This window comes from Vanessa tameamea, chromosome 5 (assembly GCF_037043105.1).
Source record: "Vanessa tameamea isolate UH-Manoa-2023 chromosome 5, ilVanTame1 primary haplotype, whole genome shotgun sequence".
In the NCBI taxonomy this organism is placed as follows: Eukaryota; Metazoa; Arthropoda; class Insecta; order Lepidoptera; family Nymphalidae; genus Vanessa; species Vanessa tameamea.
In genome coordinates, this window is record NC_087313.1 from 7,532,734 (window position 1) to 7,553,505 (window position 20,772).

At 32.6% G+C, this 20,772-nt stretch overlaps 1 protein-coding gene and 2 long non-coding RNA genes across 3 annotated transcripts; all 3 read left to right on the top strand.

Moving 5' to 3' along the window:
* Positions 1-45: 45 nt before the first annotated feature.
* Positions 46-1,657, top strand: LOC135194845 (uncharacterized). Its single transcript, XR_010310019.1, has 3 exons — positions 46-263; positions 1,003-1,093; positions 1,532-1,657. It is a non-coding gene; the product is annotated as an uncharacterized LOC135194845 (long non-coding RNA).
* Positions 1,658-5,453: 3,796 nt separating this feature from the next.
* On the top strand, positions 5,454-6,866 carry LOC135194844 (uncharacterized). Its single transcript, XR_010310018.1, has 4 exons — positions 5,454-5,566; positions 5,832-5,919; positions 6,146-6,263; positions 6,784-6,866. It is a non-coding gene; the product is annotated as an uncharacterized LOC135194844 (long non-coding RNA).
* Positions 6,867-13,760: 6,894 nt separating this feature from the next.
* On the top strand, positions 13,761-20,104 carry LOC135194815 (anoctamin-5-like). Its single transcript, XM_064220797.1, has 8 exons — positions 13,761-13,923; positions 14,266-14,441; positions 14,922-15,035; positions 16,329-16,428; positions 17,648-17,731; positions 19,280-19,400; positions 19,745-19,841; positions 19,984-20,104. The coding sequence occupies exons 1-8, from the start codon at positions 13,780-13,782 to the stop codon at positions 20,102-20,104; spliced, it is 957 nt and encodes a 318-aa protein (XP_064076867.1). The 5' UTR covers positions 13,761-13,779.
* The last annotated feature ends 668 nt before the right edge of the window (positions 20,105-20,772 follow it).

A 20,772-nucleotide genomic window follows, 5' to 3' on the forward strand; every position in this document is an offset into this window, starting at 1 on the left:
ATTAAGAATGCCTTTGTTGAAATTTAACAAAAACAAGTAAATTCATCTACTATCTACAAAGATCTCCCACTATTTTTTTAGGAAGGTTGCTTGTGATGATTTACAAAACCAAACGGACTTTTACGCAAAAACTTGCAATGAGTGTCGAAACATTTCCCTCTGTCCTTCTCTTCACTATTATGACTATTGCCCGGAAGTACAGTTTATTGCGAGAATTGATACCGAAAACATATTTTATTATGCATTTTTTGTCTCATTTTGTGGTAAGTATAACATATTTTTTTATTATTCAAGTAATCTAGTTAGCACCAAGAATGACGCGCTACATTTAAACTAGATGTTTTATTGGTTTGATTGGAAAAGTCTACACCGACGTCCCCATACAATAATCAAGTATTCACAAAACTCAAATTTTACGGGAAAATCGTTTTGAGTGTTTTGATCAAATCCTTTCAACAAATAATTATTATGACGTGAGATTATTTTTGTATAATTGGTTTTGCGTGTAAGCATTAAATTTTATACTCACAGACTTTTTGTTATATACATAAAAATACATATTACGTAAAATTACTTTCTAATAAAAATCTAATTTTAACTATATATATCTGATCCGTATGTAAACTGTTAAAATAAATAAGTATAATATTATTTATTTAATGTCTTAATTAACGAACTTTTATCAATTTTAAGCGTCATTAATATCTTTCTTGGGTTTAAAAACGGAATAATTAGATTTTATATTCAAAAAGGTTAAAAAATCCTCATTGTAGCATTAGTTAAATTTTCCGCAATTCACTCCAATAAACATGTAATCGCTTTAACCAAATACTTACAAGTACTTGTTACAGTATATATCATTGTACAGCATAACAGATACAAAATTTGAAACGTTACGGTCAGGAGTAGTATTTAAAGTTTACTTCGACAATCGACTGACCAGTTTAAAATCATTGATTTTGAGAAAACAATAGAATATTTCTAATTATTATCAAATTTTAGCTCTCCTCTTTGTAATACTTTGGAAAAGACATGAAACGTACCTCATGTGGATATGGGAAATGAATGAAAAATGTATAAACAAATTACGTCGGTAAGTCACGCGCTTACCTTTTGGTAAATGTTTGATTAGGTCGAAAAATTATTAATTGAACGAAATAACAATTATGACATAAAATCTTCAATATATGTACATATGTATCTACAAGTGCTTTTTCAAACGAAAATGATTAATAGCTTTGTAGCTACAACGGTCACGTAAACAAAAAAGTCTCGTATGTTTCATAATATTATACTAAATAAACGTACCAGAGTCAACGATCTGTAAATGTAAATAACTCTCATCGATTTCATTATTCTACTGCCAAACATCGATACTATGTATTACCCCACCGTTATCTGAGAAAGCCAGTCTTATTAAAGTCACAATTCTAATTATTATTCTAGGAATGATTAAATGCACAAAACACTCATTTCACCTTAAGAGCTTCTCGTGTGACATGTTTAAAGAAATATTTACCCTTTTTTTCAGACCTGAAGTTCTACATTACCCAAGAATATTTTACATAAAATTAAATCTGTCTGCTTTATCAATGGGCTATCAGAATATATTAGTCATTATTATAAGAGGATTCATAATATTATTCACAATGGCAATATCCTGTGCATTGGTACATTCAGTTTCGTTTAAATTAAATAGGATTTAGGTTACTACGGTTAAAGAAAATATTATATCATATAATAAAATGTTTTCGTAAATACATATTTACGAAAATATTTTATATAGCGCGTGTTCAAGTAAGAATATTCTGTAGGCTTATGACGGGATATCCAATTGGCTACACACCTAGTTTAATATAATTGTACCCACCAGACTATACGGTAAAACTCAAATGAGTTTTTGGTGAACCATAGATATCAATATTGTAAAACAACGTTTTTATCAAAAAAAATAAATGATTTGGCTTTTATTTGTGTTAGTTGCCGCAGATTATTTTACCAAGGTCACGTGTGAATCAATAATTGTTCAATGCGCAATTCGAAATTGGGAAATGTGGGAGAATGCTTAATTACAGATGATAAAAAAATAATAGTTTATAATGTTTGCTTATTCATCAACGGTTGTTACCACAAGCATTTGTTAATGGTACAGAAGTAAGAGCTGCTATCCGGCTAGTCATCATCTGAACTTGAAAGGTCACTGGCTCGAGCGCTGTGGTTACAAGTTTTTTTGTATTTCTAGTATTAATAGAATGTATATCAGCTTTTATGAAAATATTTAAATAAAAAAATGTCGTGGACTGGTATCGTAAATGTACTACGTGTGCATAAGTAGAGCCCAATTTTTAGTAACCGATCTGCTTTAAGTGAAACTAAAGGACAGTATCAAAAGCTAAAGTCATGAACGAACACGGAGATTCAATACGATCGAAATGAGAATACCGACAGTTGTACAGAAGGAAGGATGAGGCTCTACAACTCGCTTCATGAACGTGGAAAGTCTTCAAAACTACAAGCTGGCCATTGAAAACAGTATACTCTTTAAAAAAAGATTAACGACGTTACTTATCACATTAAAAGAGGGGTACATAGGAAGAAAATAGGGCACGATATCATACATACTCGGGACTAATATGACTAAGACCACTAATACTGCCACGGTATTATTTTGTAAATACAGCATTCTATAGGTATAAATGTGTTTTATGGATTGGATCAAGAAAGATCTAGAATATAACTTAATTTAACAACATGTACTTCAAGAAAGTTTAATGACCTTTAGACATGCTAAGTAGTAGCAGTTATTTATTATAAATTACAGTCGTGTTGTTTATTTAGTGCGTTATATACTTCGAAACGGCGGAAGGTCATGGTTATTTATTTTTATTTATTGTTATGTACATGTTTCAATAATGTTATCGATGGTAAATATAAGCTATATTAAAGATTGCGTTCGAAGTGGCGCAGTAGTCGAGTGCTTTCGGAAGCGATAGTGAATATATCTCCGCGATACGAAAAAGGAACGCCTGCGGCTCAAGCGCGAATTCTGGACCTATGTGAACAATTTAGATACGAGTATATTGACTTTTGGTATTTCGTATACAGTGCAAATAAATCACTTATTATTTTCACCGACGGAACTTAATTACATACTAGTTCGTAACAGTATAATATAACCGCTCTACATTATTACGTTATTAAAATTTACCAAAAATATTAATTTTACAGTATTTATGATATTTCAGTTATGGGCTATTCTTATTATATCGCTAAAGTTCTGTTATTTCAAACATTGGTATCGTCACATGGAACGTTACCCTAACTTAATTGGTTGGAAGGAAGGTGAAAATAAACGCATAGCGATGGCAGCATCAATGCACACAACTTTCATGTTTCTGTTAAAGATAGTAAGTCAATTTAACATCTTCTCTTTTTTTTGTTTTGTATGGATATCTATCATTTTTTTTTGTTAGAAATATATATATCAATTGAAGCAATACAGGCTACCCAAATACTCTAATACTTAAGAAATTTCGTTGTGTTTCTTAATAATAATATAAATTGTAATTAATAATAATCTATTTAAATGCTTTAAGATCTTAAGTTTGGTTTCCTAATTGGTGACAATCTGATAACGCGGTAACAAACACTCATATAATATTCTACCGCCAAACAACAAAACTTAGTATTGTTGTGTTGTCTGAAAGATGAGTGAGCCAGTGTAAATACAGGCACATAGGGCATAACATTCTAATTCCCAAGTTTTGTGACGCATTTTCAATCCACTGACGTTGTCGATATGATATATTTGTAAATTGGTATTGTTATACGGGCTTAAACTTACACGAAAAGTCGAATAAAATTACATTGTTCGAATTTTGTATATAATCAGAGGCATAATCATTGGTATCATATCAATTTTGATAGCAAAAGTACAGGTGATATTTTGGTACCTGTACTAGCTTAATTAAGAATCACAAAATTAAATACTTTATTATAGACTAACTAAAAAATAATATATTTTTTAAAAATATATTTCGTTTCGAATCGGCTGTAGTCGATAATAACATTCGCTTTTTGTTTGAGGGTGTTATGATACTATCGTACATTTCAACGGAACTTGAAAAATACGACACATACGCATTATACGATAGATCTCTCGCTATTAAGATGTTTGGATTTAATTTCCTCTCAACCTATAGTTTAGTATTTTGCTACACGTGTCTTGGAGTGAGTACCTTTTTGAAGTAAATCCAATTTTTATTGTAAATATTATAAATTGCTACGATTTAGTTTTAATTCATGTGATTAAAGATAAGAAATGCTTAAAATAATATAAAAATGTAAAAGTAATCACAGTTTTTTTTTTATGTTGCGCGCGCATAAGTGTTACTTTATAAACCACTTCACACTTTATCTCATTTTACATTGATTATTTCATTATAAATTTAAATTGTGTTTAAATTTGTGAGTAAATTTGTACTAGAGGTAAAAAAGAAGAAATTATTGATCATGTATTGCAAATTATAATTGTTATCACAATTATTTTATTGCAATTAATTACTTGCATTCAATTTAAAACTATCTTTAATAACTCCGAGAAAGTAGAACTGCGCGTATATAACCTACGACCCTTTATTTATATGACGCATCAAATTTATCTTTACAGGTATTAATATTCACGCACCATCTCGATAAAGATAATTATCATTCGCTAGAAGGCTTTGGAGTGATGAACAATGGTTATGGGACTTCCTTCGATGATGTATGCGTGACTGTGATGGTCATGATTGTTCTAGAACAAGTCATTTTTAAAATTCCTACTATCCTATATTAGTAAGTGATTCACAGATACAAATGCTTTTCAAAATAATCTTGTTCTACTTAAACTTTTTCTATTGTTATTATTAACCTTGAAATGTAATTTTACCTATGTTTTATGTTATTTTTATTAACAAAGAATGAAGTCCTCTTGAACAATTTCAAGGTTGACTAGCTAATTACGTAGAACAAATTACCCACTCTCATAATCCGACGCGCAACGGTAAATCCGACAAGCCCAAACACGACAGGAAAGAGTTCAGGCGTAGGATCATTGGCTTAACGTGCTTTCCGAGGCACCATTTACACACTTCCAACTTTCAGACTTCAGTTTGCTACTGCAAATTTCTCGTCAGAAACCCCCATTAACTTCTACACACATCACCCATTAGGGCCCGCCCAATAGGCGGCAACGTTTTTAGTTACTTCACCAAACCAGCGAGAGTGGTCGGGGACGTTGTAGTGCTCCGTCACGATCGCGAGGTCTGTGGATCACTCCACAACGGATTTCTTCGGCAAAAGTTTAGCCACTAGACTAACAAGACTATCGAGCAATGAATAACAATCGAATTTCGCCTGCTGAGCGAACGCTAGTGTACAATAATCTTTGTAATAATTTGTTGCAGTAAAATGTCAGACTACGACCAACTTTGTGTCTTCGATGCTAATATACCATGCTGGGAGAGGGAATACAAATTACCAAACCTTAATGAAATATTTATACATAACAGTTACAGTGCATTAGGTAAATTTACTTTCTTAATAATTAAAAATTATATATTGACGACAATAGGAGCGACCATCACAATAATATTATATTAAAAAGCTAAGACAGTCATGGGGACTGCCGACAGCATTGAAAAACTTGAAAATAAGGAATAACAGTGATTTTTGTTGATTTTTAAATTAATTGCAGTAAGTATACAAATTTAAAAGTCAATATTTATTATTTCTTGCCGAAAATCATTCAACGTGCCCTAAGAAGTTTTCACTTCAAAATCTCGTTTCAGCAATGAAATTCGCTATGGCCACATTGTTCTCTTATACATGTCCCATAGTTACTTTGTTAATTTTTTTGATGAGTATATGGGATATAAGGTAAGTGTGTTTTTAATGCAATAATTACATTATTAAATATAAAATAAGACTTGATTAGAAAATTCCAATCCAATTTTCATTAATCTTTCACTTTCCTATTGAATATCAAAATCAATAACCTCACCTGCCAGCTCGAAAGACACATATAAACTAATAAGATCATTTTGTTCGCTTCATGTATGGGAATAGGTCTAAATATTCAGAATCAGAATATATTTTTTTTCAGGTATAAAGCACGAAGAGTTCTTCTATGGCATCGAAGGCCGTTATTGATAAATGCATCAGGGCCCGGCATTTGGCACCGTTTGATTTTTATGGCAGCTCATGTTATTCCTCTATTGAACGTAATCAAATTTAAAAAATATACTTAGTAAAGTTTAGTTGAAGTAGTAAACAAAAAAAATCCGTTATGAAAACAAAATAAAGTTAAAAATATTATCAAGTACGCAATGAACGACGACTTTTATACCTAAAGGTCATTCTATTTTTATTTTATAAAGTGTTATATATACTATATTACAAAATGTATAATGTAGGCGTAAAATACCATTTATGATAATGTATGAATATTGTTTCTTCATCTTTATACGCAGCAAAAGTTAATTTACAGTTTGTGAATACTGTTGTAAAAAAAAATCCTCTCCCGTTTTAGATATTGGTTTGCAAATACCACCACAGTGCACTCTGCTCCACGGTGGACTTTCGTTTTCGAATGATACTTTGGTCACTGTAACTCTTTCAGTAAAAGTTTCGATATATCATTGAAATATCTTAATATTTTCTCATTCGTTAATTAATGGAGAATACCACCGGGTTATAAAATAACTAACTGTAGTTGATAAATAACCAAAAATTGTTTCGCAGGCATCTCTTATAGTGTTACAATCAAGATATTTCCTTAAACAACATGCATTGCAATTTTATCTCGAGTTCACGAATAATAAACACATAACCGGTGAAATACATATTGAAGTAAGCCTTTTTTTTTAATGAATCCACTAAAAATATCTTCGACTTGGTTACTTAAACCTCATGTTTATTATGATCTTCCAAATTGTAAGCCCAACGGTCATCTTATTGCAGTCTTTAGAATGTTTCTTTATACTACTTTCAAAATCTTATAGTTAATTAATAGATTCTTAGCGATGTGGAAGTAAAACATGTTATTATACGTTACAAATACAATAATCGCAAGGTATAAAGCATATGTTGTTAATTATAAAAAATAAACTTATATAGGTACTACAAACTAAACTAGTGTGTATAACTACGACTGTTAGTCTAGACGTGGATTAAATATTAATTAGAGAAATAAAACAAATTGTTTGAGATATAAAATATTTATGAATGACAGAGATGACCGCATTAACACAGTAAAAAAAAAATGTTTCTAAAAGCTGTCAACATTTCTAGACATATATCAAGCGAACAGAGCTATTGGATCAACTAAATTCTTTAAAAGACAAATATTCTATTGAAGTGTTAGCATTCAGAACCTGTTCTACCCTTGGTACGTAGTATAAAATTTCAATACGATGATACGATTTAAATATGATGAGTAGCATTTTATACGGCATATTATAAAGAGGTGAGTTTCGTATATCCGTTTTTCGGATTTCACACAAAAAATTCTAATCCTATCAATGGCTTCTTTATTTTATATGTTCTTTTTTATTTAAAATAAATAGGCATAGGGAAAAATGAATGATAAGTGGTTATTGCCACCTATCGTCAATGCGCCACCAACCTTGGGAACTTATATGTTCTATCCATTCTATTATCAAATTATATAACATATTTATTTTAAACATTTTTGGAAGATATATTTTTTAATCCGTACGAGGCCGGCACGGTCGACTAGATAACAAGAAAAAGTTGATAAATATTTTAATACACATTGTAAAACGTATATAAGTATTTAGTAGTAGTAATTAAATACTAATATATTTTATCAATATGTTAATTAGAAAGAATAAAATAAATAATACATCAATTTAATTAGAAATATTTAGTCGTAAGTTTGTTTATTTATCGAGCGCCGTGAACTCTGCAATCGTTTTGAGTCGAGCAGCCCTAGTAAGCCCGTAGTAGCAAAATGATAGATTGAATGATTCCCAAGGTTGATTGTCGTCAAGTAGGCATGCTGCAGTGAGTCCGATAAATTTATATTCTTGCAGAGTTTATAATATTAATCAGAAAATTAAATATACCATAAATTATATATTTATGCCATAAACATTGGTGTTTTAAAATTGTCGAACTAGTACCAAGTACTTTCAATTATTTTTGATCATATCATATTTATTGGTATTCATATTTTGTACTTGCTGTTTTATTACCAAAAACAAAATAATATATATTTTTAGATTTCTGGGCAACTGGAAACTTTAATTACTATAAACCTACACTGGTTCCTTGGTGGACCGTAAGGTGTTACAGAGTTGAATTCATGATTTTATGTGAGGTAATGTTATAAAATATATTTTTTAAATATACTACACGAGAATTTATATTTTACTTTACCAAATAGAAAACTATTTGTTTATAAAATATAAACCCTCGATAGGATTCTGATTGTTTCTAATCCTGGTAAATTAAAATTTTATTGTGATTCAATGTGATCTAATTTTACTTCGATATATATATTTTTTAATTAGTGATACTTTTGTGTGATGTATCCCCCGAATCCCCTAGTTTCCACTATAATTCATCCCGCAAGGTTGTTTTATTTTTTTAATTGTGATGCTATAAGCGGTGAATTTGAAAAATGCTGAAACAAATCCTATTTACTTAGTACTTTAGGTCAATTTTGTTGTTATGATCCGTTATCGCGTTATTTGGTGCCATATCAGCATTCTGTCATTGTTCGTGCCTGTGTAATAATACACTTCTTTCCTGTGCCGCGACATTGCAACAACGGCGTGGAATACATTACATGGTTAAGCTACAGTATTTTCGTGCCACACGCACAATAAATAATGCATGCCTCGTTAGTGTTTCTATCGATCCACTTTATTTCCAAAGTTCCGATGATAATTTCAATGATATTTAAAATGTTAGTTTTCATGAATTCACCTCCACCTATGAAGTCATATTCGAAGTCAAAGAAGTTTATTTACCCACTCTCCCCTATTACTGGAATAGTCTAAAGCGATTATATAACATAAAATAATTTCTAACAAAAATATTACTGGTTTTCTAGGCCTTCTTATTGCTATTTACAATATTATTACATTTTCTAATTCCTTCGATGACTGACGATATGAAAGAAACTATCAAGAAGGAGAAACAAATCAAACAGGAATTCTATATCCGCAAAGGTTTTTTAGCTACATAACACTGCATTGAGGCTAAAATAAAACATTATTTACCGTAATTATTGTTTTATTGTTTATATATATATTTAAAAAATGGTTTACATTATTACAATGTAATCTCAGTAAGCTCTGGGCATTGATGTAAGCCTTAACTATAGGTATATAAACATCCTGCTGTAATAAAAACTACATCACACAGATTAAATTAATATTTATATACAAATAGGAATATACTATCTACTTGGTGGTAGGGCTTTCTGCAAGCCCGTCTGGGTATGTACCATCCACTCAGGATATTCTACCGCTAAATTACATCTCTTAGTATTGTTCTGTTCCGGTTTGAATGAGCCAGTAATACAGCAGGCACAAGGGACATGACATGTATACTTTCCGTTGCTGACAAAACGTATTGCTAGGAACACACTGGCGATATAAAACAACGATAAATTAGGAAGGCATAAAGTGCTGATTAGTGCTGCGAGTATAGTAAAGTACAAGGCAGTCCTAATAGTAAAGGAGTATTCCGGAAATGAAATCGAATTCAGCAGGGCTATTCTGTAACAAGAAACTCGAATCTCACCTCAGAACACGAGTGTGAAATGTCAGAATGTGATATGTTACATTGGCTATAATAATAATTAAATTTATAGGTTACACGTATCAAAATGGCGTATTACTGTAAGTACGCTGTCAACAATTCACGAATGAGATACGAAGTGAATTCTTACAGAATCGCACTGCAGATTAATAAATAATTATGATAATTAAGTGCTAATAAGGTCCTTTCATAAAATTGTGAAAATTGTATTATTATCACGTCCTCCGCCATAGTACTCATTATCATATATAAAATATAAATGAACGATTCTAATGAGATTTAAACGAATAAATAAAATATGTTTTTTTTGTGCAATAACCACCAACCCGCATTGGAGCAGCGTGGTGGAATATGCTCCAAATCTTTTCAAACGGAGAGGAGGCCTTAGCCCAGCAGTAGGAAATTTACAGATTGTAAATGTTGTACATCACGGAATAAACACTTTAAAATAAAAGATTACTCATTTGATTTATACTCGTTTTCGGCATTCGGAAATACATGAATGTATCCCCAAGTAAAAGTATTTTTATATCTCGCCTTATGTGCACATATGTACTTAATGTGTAATTCTTATTAACATCTAAATAGTTTATATTCTTAAAGTATAACATCGACTTACATAACAAAGCTAGCCATCGTTTTCAGTAAACAACTCATTAACGCAACCTTTTTTTTTTTTATTTATAGTAGAGATGGCAAACGAGCATGAGGCTCACCTGATGGAAAGTGACTACCACCGCCCATGGACATCTGCAACACCGGGGGGCTTGCAGGTGCGTTGCTGGCCTTTCAGGAAAGAATACGCTCTTTTCTTGAAGGTTCCCAAGTCGTATCGGTTCGGAAAAACCGCCGGCGAAAGCTAGTTCCACAGAGTGGTTGTGCGAGGCAGAAAATGTCTTAAAAATCGCGCTGTTGTGGATTTTCGGACATCTAGGTGGTGTGCGTGATATATTGAATTTTGGCGACATGTCCGAAGGTGAAATTCAGCAGCCGGGATTAATCCGAACAATTCATCGGAATATTCCCCGTGATGAATTCTGTAGAAGATGCAGAGCGATCCAACATCTCTACGCAAAGCCAAAGGATCAAGCAGATCGGAGAGGGCTTGATCGTCGATAATTCGAGTCGCTCTACGTTGGATACGGTCAAATGCAAGGAGCTGGTACTGGGGAGCACCCGCCCAGAGGTGAGAGCAGTATTCCATGTGAGGCCGAATTTGCGCCTTGTATAGTCTTAGACGATGGGCCGACGTGAAATACTGTCTTGCCTTGCTGAGCACACCGAGCTTTTTTGATGCCAATTTGGCTTTGCCTTCCAATTGACCGCGGAACTGAACCAGGCTCGAAACATCGACGCCAAGTATTCCGATACTAGCTGTGGCGGCTAACGGAATGTTCTCGAATCGTGGAGATACGACAAATGGTGTTTTTTTAGCAGTTAACGCGCAAACTTGCGTCTTTTTGGGGTTGAAATGGACTAGGTTTAGCCGACCCCAGTTCGAGACTTTGTTTAACGAAGACTCGATTTCAGACACAAGTTTGTTCCGGTTTTCTTCGACGTTTTCCCGAGAAATATTAACACGGCCGGTGTATGAGGTGTCTACGGTGCTGTCGTCTGCATAGCAGTGAATGTTACTGATTTGCAACATGTCATTGATATGCAGAAGAAACAGAGTGGGTGAAAGAACGCAGCCTTGTGGAATACCAGCATTGACGAATTTTAAGTCGGAGCATGCACCGTTGACAACGACCTTGATGCTCCGATCTGCCAAAAAACTGGTAATCCAATTGAGTAATTTCCCGGGAAGCCCATATGAAGGAAGCTTCGAAAGAAGCGCTTTGTGCCACACGCGATCGAAGGCCTTCGCTATGTCCAGACTGGCTGCTAATGCCTCCCTCTTGCTCTCAACTGCTTCCGCCCATTTATGAGTCAAGTAAACTAGAAGATCACCGGCTGAGCGACCCCGACGGAAACCGTACTGGCGGTCGCTAATCAGCTGGTACTCCTCTAGGTACTGCAGGAGCTGGCAGTTAATAATGGACTCCATTACCTTGGAGAACAAGGAGGTGATGGCTATAGGCCTATAATTGGACGGGTCTGAGCGGTTGCCCTTTTTAGGGATCGGATGCACCAAAGCAGTCTTCCAGGAGTTCGGGACGACGCCGAATGCATAGGATTGCCGGAAAAAACGCGTTAAGACCGTTGCCAACTCAGGAGCACAAGTCCGTAGCACGATTGGAGGGATGCCATCGGGTCCACTCTACTTATGAATATCCAAGGAAAGAAGTGCTTTACGAACTGCACTTTGCCGGAATGTAACCTCCGGCATCGTGGTATCACACCGCGGGATTGTTGGTGGTGACTTTCCTCGGTCATCTAGAGTCGAGTTTGCCGCGAAGAGAGAGCCTAAAAGATCAGCTTTCTCTTTCGCTAATATAATATAATTTTCAGACAACCACCTATCAGATAACAGCCAAATTACTTTATTCTTTGGATAGGTTTAGAATTTAGAATCTACAAATCGGCCCTATGTGTGTAAAATATTTGTCAAGTAAATTATATTTATTAGAGTTTTAACATTTGAAACTATATGTCAACTAAACTTTTCCCTTTTACATTCTTTTCTCGTTTTATGTGACAATGTTTAAAATAATTCTATTGTCAATTTTGATAGGATTCGGAAATGGACTTTGTTAATACTTTCTTTTCGATGGTTTTATATATAAATATCTATTGATTATTTTTATTTCAACGATACAATATTAGTCATAATGGATTCAAATAAATGCAGTAGATACAAAACATTTCGAGAAGAATTACCGACGAAAAAATTTCAGGTAGCGTTTTTGCATTAATAACTAATTAAATTATTACATTCTATATAGTACGTAACTAGAGACAAGACAGGTCTCTACGGGAATTAAATTTTCTTAAGTTATTGTTAACATCGTATCTTTCGGAGAAACTAGTCGTATTTGCTAACTAAAGTTTAAATGTTTTTTTTTATTTATAGAAAGGATATCCGTAGTTATTTATTTTTGGCAAATAAATTAAACAAACTCCGATGTGTTTTTTTTACCTTTAGATTTTATTGAGTCTCCTAGCGATATCGTTATACAGATTATTCCTGTATCTATTATAGTTTTAGCAGCGTTTGTTTAATCTTGAAAGGGAAGTTTATTCTAAAAATGAAATAATGTATACCTATGATCATGTGAAAGTTCCTTATTAATTGGATGTTAGCTTGAGTCTGTAAAAAGATAAGTCAAACTTACCTATTCATATTATTATTATGATAACAAACAAATTTTATTTTGTAAAATGCAGTTCATAAATGAAAAAGATAGTATGCACAGAATGAAACTAATGCATGAAAATGCTTTCAATCAAAATAAATCAAGCGTAGCTGATGGGAACGTTGAGCAAATAATTAAGGAAGAACCAAAAGAAAAAGAAGAACCTATAGAAGAAGAAGTAGAACCTGTAAATATACCTCCTATTTTTACAATGATTATAAAATTAGATATCTGTTGAGATTATAAACCTTAAATCACTATTAATTACTGTACCGCAACAGAGTACCAACTGCCACTCATAACAGTTTATTAATATGCCATTGCTGGGTTTAGGCCCGTTTTAAGGCTTGGATCTTAGTTTGCCCCGCTGTTCCAATGTGGGTTGTTGGATGGCGGAATCTCATCATGCAGATTTCCTCACCGCAGAGCTCTAGTTGAATTATAAGCACAAATACAGCACATAAAAACTAAGCGGTGTTAGACCGGGTATATATTATATAGTTGGACATTATTCGTCCAAGCCTATCATATATACTCGAATCATCGAGCACACTTGTCTTTATTTTATATAAATACCTAAACAATGTAAACGTTCTAAGTGTTTTTTCTGACATAGGTTAAAATAATAGAGAAGGTAGCAATCACCGGAATGTTCAGAGATAATAAACGGCGTATAGATCTGGTCTTGGTTGTTGAAGATAAGCCATTGGCAGAAGCTACAGACACCTTAAAGACCGATTTTCTAACAAATATTGTTAAGACAGGCTTACAAGTCGAAGTAGAACCCGGTGTGGTAAGTTTTCTCTTTAATAACGGTATGATTCGCAGGCGTTAGTAAAACTATAGGGACTGGCTTTTTTACAAACTAAATTATTAAAAATGTCCTCAATTCTATTGCATTACCATTTTTTTTATATACAATCACACAGTTTTGGAATAAATTGTTAAACTTAGATACGGTAATAATGTCTATGGGTGGTGGACCACTTACTATCAGGTGGCCAATTTGACCGTCTGTATACCGATGCCATAAAAAACATATGTATTAAAAAAAGTCATTCTGCTTAGAGCTTTACTCTACGTAAACCAATAGAATGTTGTATAATAAAAATAATAAAAGGATTAATTATTTTAGATGTCAGCCCATAAAAACTTATTATTTATGAAAATTCACGCACCAGATCACGTAATAAAAGATTACGGAGAAATATTTGGTGTTAAGAGACATTTCGTTGAGAATCATCTAGATTCATTGAACCCCATATTGACGTGTATGAAAAATACAGAAACGGACTGGATAAAATTAATACGGTATGCACTAATATCTATTTCGTTTTCATCTGAATTCGAAACAAACTACCTTCTACCTTAAAAAAAGAAGTTATGCAATTCCTTTAACCATAGAAATATAAGCTATTTCTCAAACCGTCAATAATTCGCCAAAATTGTGCTCTAAGATTATAAGTAACATCTCTATTATTATTAATTATATTCACTTAATCATTTTTATAACCGAAACACAGCTGATGGTAGAAAGTAAGATGTGGGTAAAGTTTGTAGGTAAGTGTTTATTGCCGTCTCATCGAAACATTTGAGTAAAGGAATAGTGAGTGCAGATATATTTGCGTCCACGCTTGTGTTATATAATGTGTCCAGAATAGTTTGCAATTGCTTGGTCACTCTTGAGAATCAACAAAATTGAGGCAATAATATAATCGTTGTATAACAAAAATAAAATTAAACTTCTATATATTTTATAATATGTAGTTAATTAATTATTCTTTTTAACAGAAATAATTACTCAAAAAGTAACGGGTACTCCTATTTTGAAAGAAGTCTTATAGTTTACAAGATTCTGTTACACCTACCTTTTGGTGACCAAGCCAATCATTATGGTATCAATCGGTAAGCTTGCTAGATAACCTTGTTAGTAACAAGCGTAATATGGAACATAAATTATTTATGTTGGTAACACTTATATGAAATGGTTATTCTTTAAATATTTTTGCTCTGTGTGTTAAATACACTAAGTTTCGTCGTTTAAATTATCTACGACGATTCCCCCGTGTCCACATGATCCTACTGCAATCTCCTGCTAGTAAGAGCATGAGCAGAGTAACATATTTTTATGCTCCTATCATGTTTTTATATCCAATAAGTTCAAACAAGTATAGATAAACAAAAATCATATTTATTGATCTCAAAATTGAAAAAAATAACAACTATCTAAGGATTCCTAAAAAATCACGTACAGTGGAATCGTACCATAGAAGCGATATTTGGGTATTCATTATTAAAGTATCTTTTATTTGCTGAGCTCAAGCTTTTTGCGACGATGACTAAGCAACATGAGCTCTTTTAAAATGTAAGGCCAGCCATCTTCGATATGCTTAACGAGCAATAGAGGAAGGACAGTACAAGATCTTGAAACTTTTTCTTTAGTTCAATTTCTATATTCGCCTTCCTCATGGTCTATGTCATGTGATAATAACAGCCCTTACCAAACTTTCAGGAAAATCAACTAACAGTGCATAAATAATAGATTCTCATACAACGACTAAAATTTTGTAACCAAATAATATTCTACATAACTATATCATTTTTGAAATTATTTATATAAATATTTTTTTATTAAATATTTATACTTACTTGCTTTTTACTATATGTGTTATACCAATATATCTGTTACACCACAATAAAAGTGGAGGTCTCTCTCTTATGGAGGCCTCGGTACTTTATTCCATAATTCACTATTTTGAATTATCAAAAACACCAACAGTTATTTGTTATAAACAAATATAAGACAGTTGCAATAATATTATTTATACAGAATATAAATAATTAAATAAGGTCCATTAGTAAGATCGTGAAAATTTGTTTACCTTTGTAGTCTTATCAGTAGTAGCAGAAGGTCATTTAACTCCAGTAGGAGAATCCAATAGGAACATGTGAAAACGCCTGAGGACTATCAAAATAGCAACGTATCCTAGGCTACGACTAATTCTTCTGCCAACGCTTTAGTGGAGACTGCAAGGAGATTGCATTGGCGTGGGTCCTGATGTCCCATGCCAAATATAAACTATAACACACAACCCTGATTTCATTGAACTCTTCAGTGTATAGTGTTACCCCAAACTGTACAACGATAAAGTTCTTTTTTTAATTTAATACTGATTTGTGTCGTAATGGTTTTTTTAGCTTATTAGAAAGGAACATATTATTGGACGCTTATGCACTTCATGATGGTCCGTACCATTTTATGCCTGACCAATCTGTTGTTGGATCAAATGCGCGACAGGTATGATTACTCATACATTAGACAAAAAGTATATATTACCTAATCATGGAAAACTCGTTTTTAAGTTTTAAAAAGTAAAGTAAAGTTCATCAAGTAAGGGTAATAAAAAACTTTATGGATATTTCTACCGTAGATTTTAAATCCTATTTTAGTAATAATTACTTTAAGCGTGTTATCGAGTATGTGTGTGTGTGTGTGCGTGTGTAAGTGCGTGCGTGCGTGCGTTTTATTATTCAGTGTACGGTAGACTGTTCGTTTTTGTTACTGATTAACATTAACAGAATCTAACTAAAAAGGAAAGTTTGTTGTACAAAACAGATGCTTTGGGTGATGGCGTCTTCCTTTATGTGCTTATTCCAAATTCCATTAACAATATAAATATTTCTTATAGACTACACGTTTTGCTTGTTGTACGTTGATTCGTCTTCATTACATAGTATAAAACAAAGTCGCTTACCGGTTTGTGTCTGTCGCTGTGTATGCTTAGATCTTTAAAATTACACAACGGATTTTGATGCGGTTTTATAGATAGTGATTCAAGAGAAAGTTTTACATGTATAATACATGCACAATATACTAGAGAACACTGATAATTTAAGAGGTGTCTAATATGATGTCATAAATAAACACATTTTTTGTGCTTACATTGCAAAAGCTGACTGGATCCTAGAAGATAGTTTAAAATAATTTACTAAAGTATTATACACGTTAAAGAGGTCTTTAAAAAAGTCTGCGATGATATATGACTATCTCTTAGGGATAATCATAATAAATTATCCTTTACTTTTTAGGAGAAATAATGGCTTATTTTCGAAATGATTTTAAGCAATACAACATTAATCCTTATCCAATAAAGTACTAAGATCAAAATGGCCCTATACAGCATGTCATTTAAATGTATATATTCGAAGATATTACAGATTTAAAATGCAAGGCCATAGCGGTTTTGTTTGTTGTCTAATGACAAAATGAAACTTTGTATAAAATTACATTATGTAGTATATTTAGTACCAGTATTGCCATTCGAAGCTGGGGCGGGTCGCTAATAAAAAATAAATTGCAAAACAATAAGAACAGTGAGAATAGTTGAGTGCCTTGTTGAGGCGAAATTACCTGTGAAATTTCATATTAATATTAAGAAAAACTGGCGGTATTCTGTGACTGTTAACATGACCACTAACATTTTACGTATTTTTAATTATATTTTTAATGTTTGCAGATACTGTATTACGAATGGTCAGGATTTCAAAATATATTTAAAAGTCAACCATTGCACTTGATTCATGAGTATTTCGGACCGAAAGTTAGTGTCACTCAATACAATTAAACCACACATTATAATAACATTAGTCAAAGTTTTTACTTAAGAATATTTATTGGCTCTCCCAAAGCACACAGCACAGCTGCCGATTTTCCGCATCCAAATGGATCTTTTTCTGTGTTGCATTGATTGGATGTTTTATTTTTAAAACATCAAAACTTAAATTTTATATGATCGAAACTGCCAAAGGCATCTACTTATTTCAGAACATTATATACTAAAAACTTTTTTGAAAGTCGCTGCCATTATGCATATACATCTTCTGCTATTAGAAGATTTTCCAATTAACATTATAAAATAACGTATTGATAATTCGGCTGTTAGAAGAGCAGAGAAAAACTAAGTAATTTAAGTTACAAATCGACCACGTCCTTTTAAATAGATGTTACCTGATTTGCAAGATTAATTTAGATTCTAATATTAATATATGCTGAATCCTTAATGCTGAAAACTCAATATTTTACCTTTATCATGTTGCTTAAGTTACGAGTATAATAGATAATATATAAAATCTCGCTTTTAATAAATTTTAGAAATGTCATAATTGTATAAACTTTAAGCCAAATTATATATTTTTTTTATAACATCATTAGGCGCACCACCTCATGGTAAGTGATCACTACCGCTCATAGACATTTGCGCTGAAAGAAATATTAGTCGTTCCTTACATCGCCAATGTGCCACTAATATTGGGAACTAAGATTTATAAGATAATCGAGCTTACAAAATGTCCATTGGTAGTATAACTTGTATTTTACTAAAAGAAAATTTTGGATACTACGCAGCCGCCCAATGAAACAGGATATATAAAAAATGTATACCATTAATTTACAAAAAAATATAAACGAACGTAATAATATATTAAACATTTCAAGGTCAACTTTACGTTGCAATTGAAATATTCACTTCAAAGAATCTTATACGAGTTTAACAAATGAAAAGTTAATTACCTACCTGAGCGGTTTTTTGTATTTTGTCGAAGTACTTATACCAAAATTCGTAAATAAGTTATACTATGTTATGTTTAGATTGCTTTTTACTTTGCGTTTTATGGATATTTGAACACGGCGCTGGCTGTAGCTTCAATTGCCGGTATTATTACCTCTGTGTTGCCATTCTATGTCGGTGAAGAAAATTTAAGGTTTTATTTTATATATATTTTTATATTAAAATATTTTTTTTTAGTTTTATAATAAGTTAGATAGGTATCATTTTATTTTGAGAATTAGCGAGTTATTGACATGTTGTTTTAAAATAGTAAACTTATCATCATCATCATCCTCCTGCCCTTATCCCAATTTTACTTGGGGTCGGCGCAGCATGTCTTCTAAATAAATAGTAAGTAGTAAACTATAAAGTAGTAAAGTAATAGTAAATAGTAAATAGTAAACTTACTCCTTAGTAATTAAATGAAATTAGAGCATTTTTGTTTTGATTGTAGATCGAAAAAGTCAAAATACGTAACAACGTTTTTATTTTTTCAGAAAGGAAGTTTGTCGTCCGAAATATAATTACAAAATGTGTCCACAGTGCGAAGAATGGCATAGATGTCCGCATAGAAGATTAACTCAATACTGCAATTCTATGGACATTAACATTCTTTTAGATCATCCCTACCTTGGCTACTTTTCCCTTTTCACTGTTTTGTGGGGTGCGTATAGAAATATTAATTAACGTTAAAGTAAGTTATATATATATACAAATAATATAAATGCTGTAAAGTAACTCTGTCCGTATGTATGACGGTTGCTCTATCACGGTCAAATCACTTAACCGAATTTGATGAAATTTGTTATGAAGCGAGCTTGAAGGCAAATGAAGGGCATAGGCTATCTAACCTAACTAAACACCTGACAATTAACCCCTAAAACTGCAAGCGAAGCTGCGAATGATACCTAGGAAGGTATAAAAGTGGCGAAAGCTTTGCTAGTCAAGTGATTAACGCTAACATTTATTTGTACGAATATCATATTTTCATTACAATATATATTTTAGCATTTACTTTTATAACCCTTTGGAAACGTAAAGAATACTTTTTAAAGTGGATATGGGAACTCAATGGAGTAGATTTATATTACAAAAACGCAAACCGGTAATTATTTGTATCTTTTAATAAAGTACGTAAGATTATAATTTATTAAATCCGGCCGTTGGCTATACCGACCATACTCCTGCGGAACTAGCAAACTGCACGGGACATAATATCGTAGTGAACAGTATATGTACGCAAACAGAAGTGCGCACTCTGCTCTTCCACTCTGTTTATGCGATGGTACAGCCCTCCGACACGACCGAAAGGAAGACAGGACCAACGGCTTTATGTTTCTTGATATGACCACACGATCAGCGACCTAAAATCTGGTCACTACACAGATTAATTATATAGCAAATAAATAAAACGACATATCAGCAACACATAATCAATAACGTATGGCTCTATGTTTTGTTGAATAATTTACAAAGGGTACCAATTTCGATTCAAGAACAAGTAATACTTATTTTTCTTTAGGCCAGAATATGAAAGAAATTATAGGCAGTTAGGAAAATCCCTTATAACTGGATTGGTATATAATGAAAACCGATTTTATAAATTATTACGTTTTATTTTCACTAAAGGACTCATATTAGTTTATGTAAGTAAAACTCTTTTTATTTGATTTCATAATGTCTTAACAAAAAAAAATATACATATAATTTTTTACTGTTATGCACAAATCGTCATAGCATAGGATATAATCACATCGAGACGGCTTATAAGATGCCTGTAGGTATCTCTAACAACGACCAAATCTTACAAAACTGAAAATTTAAAGGCAGTGCAAATTTAGATGAAAAAATGTATAAAAACGAGATTTATATATATTTTTTTATGTTAGAGGTGGCAAACGAGCAGGATGCTCACCTAATGGAAAGTGACTACCACCGCCCATGGACATCTGCAACACCGGGGGGCTTGCAGGTGCGTTGCCGGCCTTTCAGGAAAGAGTACGCTCTTTTCTTGAAGGTTCCCAAGTCGTATCGGT